Genomic DNA, 6,459 nt, shown 5'->3' with positions numbered 1-6,459 from the left:
CCTGCTGAGGGGCTGCAGAGCCTATCGGGTAAGTGCTGCTCTGCACCCCCTGTGCCTTGGTGGTGATGGGGATGTCCCTGTCCATCACCAGTGCCATGGAGCACATCAGGACCTTGCAGACAATGTCTGCTGTGCAGGGAGGGAGGGAGAGAGCCCCTTCAAATCACGAGTGTCTCATAACCACAAGAAAGGTCTAAGAACTGAGAGGCGATGCAATCGCATTTAGAGGTGAAGTGTGTTTTGACGTGAACTCTAGTGCAGAACGTAACCTTGGAGCCCAGATCCAGGACACGCACCCCCAGCACACACTGCCTCCACCCTGCGCCAGCAGCTGGGTGCTGCTGAGGAGCCCATGCACAGAGAGGAGGACCCCAAAGAGTGAGAGAACTTGTGGGGAAAAGCTGAAGAGAAGCTAAAAGCTTGTTTCCCTCTGCAAGGAAAGCTCTTAGAGAAATCAAAGCACTTCAAATGCTCTGACTCAAGTGACAAAAACAATTTAGACAACAAAAGGCTCCCAGTTTGCTCTTCCTCTCCTGGAAAGGGCTCACTGAACAGATCAATTTAAATGATAATTTGTGGGGCAGAAACCCTCTGCAAACTCTCCTGAATTAGATTTTCTCTTTCTGAAATGAATGCGTAGTGCTTTAACAGAGACCAGTATTTAGGAGATGTTGCCACAGCGGCTCCTTTGGGAACGCCAGCCCCTTGTGTGGAGGTGTCATGAACAGGAGGTGTGTGCCGAGGAGCCCATCAGCCATCACTGCATCCCCTCGGCACACGCTGAGTCCTCCTGGCATGGAGCCCGGTCCAGGAGCTGCTGGCACCTCACAGGGGGTGGTGGGATGGCTACGAGGCGTCGGCGTCCTCCTCGCCCCTGCGCCCCGCATACAGCGCTGCCAGCTGCCGGAAACGCGGCCCCCAGCCCCCCAGGTAGGAGAAGTCCTGCTCCGAGCTGCTGGACCACGTGTTGATGGAGCTCAGCGAGGGCACCGGGGAGTCTGAGCCCTCGAAGGCGTAGGTCTGGAACGAGTCGTAGGGCGGCACAGATTGGTCCTCGTCCGCCTGCTCCACCTTCCTGCAGATATAGTCTCTGAACACCGAGAAGTCCAGGTCTGGGCTCTGCACCCACTGTGGGAGGGAATGGAGCTCGGAGGCCGGGTTTCCACTCAGGCCCCCCTCTCCTGCTATCCCCCCTCCGTCACCACCTTTGATCTCACTGAAGTCGTAGAGGCTGCGCAGGGCTGACATGTCATAGGCCTCTGTGTCCTGCTCACCACCCCCTTCATCGTTGTATTTGATGACATTGTCCCGCATGTCCTCATCATCCTCAGATGTCAGGTGGCTTTTGTGGTGTCGCTTCAGCGTGAGGATCAGCAGGATCAGCACTAGGAAAGGAGGAGATGGTCAGACGGGCACAGGGGCTTGTGCACACAGCTGGTGGGCACAGAGCACTGGCTCCTGCCAGCCAGGCTCATCAAGAAGCATGTGCTGTCTCACTAGCTCGGGGAGGTTTGCCCTGGCTCCAGTGGGGACCAGGAGCTTCCTTCCTCATGCAGTGTGACCACTGAAACAGGAGCGAGAGATGGATGGACACACGGCTGGACAGACAAACGGACGGATTCTGCAGAAGATGAGTAGGAAAAGGGGGTGCATGAATCACAGCAGCAGCCAAATGCTGGGAGGGTGAATGTGGAGCAGATGGCACAGAGCCTGAGCAGCGAGCCGCAGCTGTGTCCTGGATCATCATCCATTCATCCCATCACCTTTAAAGCACCGATGTGCACTTTATTCGTTTGGGCAATTAGGCAGAAATTTGTTTGCGCTGCGTCAGAAAATGAAACCGGTGTAAAGTGCACCCTGTGGGAAAGGGCTTTCTAAATGGAGACATGGCAGGAGGTTGGGAGCAGAGATATGCCAAGGAGAGGAGACTTCACTGAACACTGAGCTGGCCTCCACAAGCCAGTGGCTGTCTGGACAGCCCAGGACTCAGCTGAGGGCAGCACTGGTGTCGGAGGGCTTTCAGCAGCAGCAGCCATCAGGTGCCCTATGTTAAAGCTGAGGACAGCGCAACACCCCTCTCAGAGCCCCTTCCCACGTGCACACAAGCCCACACTTCCCTGCACCTTTATGCCATCCCATGGTGCCCCAGCACAAGCTTGTGCCACCATGTCAGTGGCAGCCAGCAGCTTTCACGGGGTGCAGGGCCCTATGTGGGCAACGCTCTGGTTTGCGTGCACCTCCTGCCACACACTCATGTGCACTCTAACACCGACCCAGCCACCTGAGGCAAGAGCACAACCACGAGTCCCTCATGGGCCGCCACTGGCCACCACCTTGGGACACACACGTAGCCCATGCACTGCGGGACGCCTGCTGTGGCACAGCATGGCAGCCAGCCGGCAGCCCTCCGGTGCCCACAGGGCAGCAGCATGCAGCTGTGCACAGGGAGCCCTGCTTTGGCTGCCACCAGGCCCAGTGCACGCCGGAGCTTCCCGATGTTCACTCGCTGGCAGGGCCAAGCTTCCTGTCCCCACGCTGCAGCTACCAGCGAGCAGAGGAGCCTGCACCATGGCTGTGGCCTGTGCTCGTTGTGTGATGCTGGATGGAAAGGGGATGGACAGAACAGGAGGAGGCTGGGGACAGGCAGGCACTCACCAACCAGGATGAGGATGCACACTAGCAGTGCGATGAGGGCCCCGGGGCTCAGCGTAGCTGACACAACGTAGGCTGTGCTGTTGCAGGACTGGATGGCCCCGCTGCTGTCACAGCCACAGATACGGATGGTCAGAGTCCCTGTGCTGCTGAGGGCGGGGGGGCCACTGTCCACCACCAAAATGGGCAGCAAGTACACATCCTGCTCCTGGCGATTGAAGCCCACTCTCTGCGTGTGCACCGCAGCCGTGTTGTCTGCAGGGAACAAGTAAACCCACATCCAAGTCACTCCCACAGCACAGCCAGCAGGACTTGCCAGGAGCTCCCCCGTGCTCAAGACAATCAGCGGCTGTTTGTACCAACACCAGCAGCCACCCCAGGAGGGGATGGGGCCTCCGTCCTCTCCATCACAGGGGAGCAGGGAGCCAGCCTGAGGCTCCCCTGCACTGCAGCAACCCGAGCAGCCAGGGGCAGCCAGCTCTGCTCCAGCATGTGCCCCTTGGCCAGGTCCCCCAGGGCAGCCCAGCATCTCCTCAGCACACGGCGAGCCCGGCAAAGGAGCAGCGGCACGCGGGTGCTTGGGCCGTGCTGACAGACAATGCAGTAGGAGTAGAGAGAGGAAAAAACCTTCCTGAAGACCCTCAAAGAGTGACACAGGGCAGGAATGATAAAAATCAATTGCTGACATGGAGACCAGAGTAGACAATTAACTGCTTCCAAACCCAAGAGCTATGGGTGAAGGGTCCTGCCTCAGCCGGAGGACCCTAGGACCCGCAGTCACTTATTGAGGAGCAGGCAGAGCTCCTTCCAAGCCTCCCAGCCAAGCCAGCATCCTCCTCCCCATCTGCTCAAACCCTGCAGTTTCAGGGGCTCAGCCGGCACAGCACAACCCATTACAATCCCATTAACACGGCCACTTCATGGGACCCTCCAGGACCCCAGTGCCAGAGATGAACCCAAGCAGCAGCTGTGCCTGGAAAACCTGGAGCAGGGAGGGTAGGAACAGGGACTGAAAATCAGCTCAGCTCCCTGCTCATGTGTGCTACTTACTGCCAGCTTGAATGGGCAAGAAGGGATTGAACAGTAGTTGAACAATTGCAGCCAGAAGTTGCTGCTGACTGTCTGAAGTCTTTATCTAATAAAAGGTAGATTGGTGCACTCACAGCGAGGTGCTGCTGTCTACAGACTTTCTCCTCGTTGCACCTGATTTATGCTGGACTGGCCCCTTTCTGTATCAGTCAGCTTTTCGATTGGAAAAGGCATCTATTCTAATTCTGGCTCCTGGGCTGCCTGCCACCACGGAAATTGCTGTATGGATTGGGTGCTGCATGGGAGCATGCGGGCACGGCAGGGACAGGAGCAAGGCAAGAGCAGAGCAGGGAGACAGGCGCCCACCTGGAAGCAGGGCAGATCCCTCGGCGCTGCAGCTGCAGCAGAGCTCATCTGCCCCTGGCTGGGGTAAGGCTGGTCTCTGCTTCAGGGCAGCCTGGAAGAGGAGGAGCTGGGGCAATCTGTGCTCCCCCAGCGTGTGCTGCAGCCCAGCATGGGTAAGTGCAGCAAGAAGGAGGAAGATGGGCTGTCTGTGCCCAGAGGGGAGGAAGCCGTGCACAGGCTGGTGTCTAGAACAGCACTGAGCTCTCATGGTGCTAAATACCAGCTGCTGCTTCCTATTGTCAGGCTCCTGGACTCAGCCCACCAGTTTTCTGTGTTGCCAGAATATGGCTGCATTGCTGGGGAGAGTGAAGCCTTTCAGCTGGGGAGAGCTGATTCCACCATAAAGGAGACACGGAGAAAGCCATCTCTTCCAGCTCACCTCAGAGCCCAGGTCTGCCTTGAAGAGCTCAACGTGGGAAAGGCAAGGACACTGGAGAGAAGACCACACCAGCCAACATCAGGAGGCTGCACTGAATGCCACAAGGGCGATACTCAAAACCAGATCTTACTCATGCACACAGAACTGTGCTGCAGGTCACTAGACAAAACTCTTCATTCGGATGTAGCATCTTTTATCCACTAAAGGAATTTTCTGGGTAACCTCACTTATCCCTGCTCACAGCAGAAGACTTCAGGCAGGCAACATCCTTAGGAGCACAGAGCACAAGACAGCATAAGGCAAATGCTTGCACGAGTCGATCTGGGGACAATTTGCCTCAGAGGGAGACACTTCACACAATGTCAGCTCGCTGCCTGCAAGGCTGCACACCCAGCACTGACCCATGCTTTGAGTCAGATGTGATCTGAGTGCTGCAGTGTCCCCAGCACATGGAGGGCATCACCCAGATTGGAGAGCACAACCTTTCTGCACCACACGCATTGCCTGGCTTCTCCGTACAGGAGGCAGGGACCACCGACTCTACCTGGGCAGCCACCAGGTCCTGCCAGATGTGGCCACCTTGTCTGAGATGTGGCACCAGCACAGAGGCAACTGGCATAGCCACTGGGGAGCACCAGCAGCGGAGTCTGCTGAGAAGCTGCCTATTACCTACTAAGGATGAGAGAGGAAAATAATTATTGTTATGCTAATCCTTCACACAAAGGTAACCAGATCTCGCTGAGTGCTGCTCGATCAGCTTGCTGCAGCATAGGAAGCAGATATAAATAATGTTAATGGCACCAGGTTAGCAAGAGGCCAAGGACTAACTCCTAGCTTGCCCAGCTAAACATAAGCCTTGGGCATCTGGAACCAGGGGAGATAAAGCCACAGGACAAACGGGACAGACCACCTCACCCTTGTGTGAGCAAGGCTCTGGTCCTTGCCCCAGGAAGTTCGCCTTTGCTGGCACCACCACAGCAGTCAAGTAGCTAAGCCTGAGCTGGGGGTCAGAGGACCCTGGCACACAGCCCAGTGCCTCCACGTGCTGCTCAGCCTGTGTCTGGCCTGGGTGTGATAAACCGCTGTGCTTGGGAGCTCCCGCAGCCACCCAGGGAGCATCCCTCCAGCTCTGCGAAAACGCCGGTGCAGCTCCAGCTCTTCACCTCCCTGGAAATGCAGCAGAAGGCTGGCGACTCCCCTTCTGTTCACAGCCAGCTCCAGCTCCTGTGAGGGACTTGCCACAAGGCACACCATATTTTTAGAAACAATCTCTAGGAATCAAGGGGAAATACATGTGCAAGTCACAGAGAGGCAGCCGCTAACCTCAGCTCAGCTGAGACTGCTCAGGCAGCACATCGCACCGCTGAGCCCCCTCACCGCCAAGTAGGGGAAGAAGTATTTTCACTGCTGAACTCTCAAAGTGAAAATAAAGCAGCTAGTACTTAAATATATCAGCAGCACAACAGACAGCTCTGCTCTGAGAAAGCTCAGCTCAGGAGGGGCTGAGTCTTGCCCCATAACCCCAGACTTGGTGCTAGGGAGAGAGAGAAACATTACAACTACAAACCAGTATTTCAAATACCATTTTCTCCTGAACAAGGTGATGTGAGCACTTCCCACAGGACGGAGATCCACAGGAATTTCACACCACCTATGATGTTGCTTTACCAAGGCTGGCCAGTCAGACCCCAGTCCAGCTGAGACCAGTTCACTTCAGGCACTGGGATGGCTCTAGCTACCTCCCTGCTGGCCACCACTGTGCCCAAGCTTCCTAAGCACCTGGATAACTCTTCTCTGTCCCATAGTTACACCCCTGTTATTCCCAAACTTCTTCTGTATTTCTTTGTGAGATACTCCAGAAAAAGCACTGCTGCTGCCATGCAGCGTAGTCTATCTGACCATAGACGTAAAGAAAATTTTGCCCAGATCTGGGAAAATGCATCCAAACCTCCTATGAAACAGTGTAATTTCTCTGCGCAGTTGCTTTTCTACAT

At 56.0% G+C, this 6,459-nt stretch overlaps 1 protein-coding gene across 3 annotated transcripts in view; it reads right to left on the bottom strand.

Moving 5' to 3' along the window:
* Nucleotides 1-778: 778 nt before the first annotated feature.
* Nucleotides 779-6,459, bottom strand: part of CDH22 (cadherin 22) — a 50,905-nt gene continuing 45,224 nt past the window's right edge. For 2 of the 3 annotated variants that reach the window (XM_061441930.1, XM_061441931.1), the window contains 2 exons: nucleotides 2,656-2,907; nucleotides 779-1,385 (listed from right to left, as the gene is read on the bottom strand). In XM_061441930.1, the coding sequence (XP_061297914.1) occupies nucleotides 847-1,385; nucleotides 2,656-2,907 (791 nt within the window). In that variant the 3' untranslated portion in view covers nucleotides 779-846. The remainder of the gene's footprint in view (nucleotides 1,386-2,655; nucleotides 2,908-6,459) is intronic. The other variant, XM_061441932.1, reaches the window with a different exon arrangement.

This window comes from Pezoporus flaviventris, unplaced genomic scaffold (genome assembly GCF_033815535.1).
Source record: "Pezoporus flaviventris isolate CSIRO_AGI_PZ_B2104156 unplaced genomic scaffold, CSIRO_AGI_Pfla_v1 ptg000213l, whole genome shotgun sequence".
In the NCBI taxonomy this organism is placed as follows: Eukaryota; Metazoa; Chordata; class Aves; order Psittaciformes; family Psittacidae; genus Pezoporus; species Pezoporus flaviventris.
Note: the sequence above shows the minus strand (reverse complement) of the source record. Positions and strands in the feature narration are given on the sequence as shown.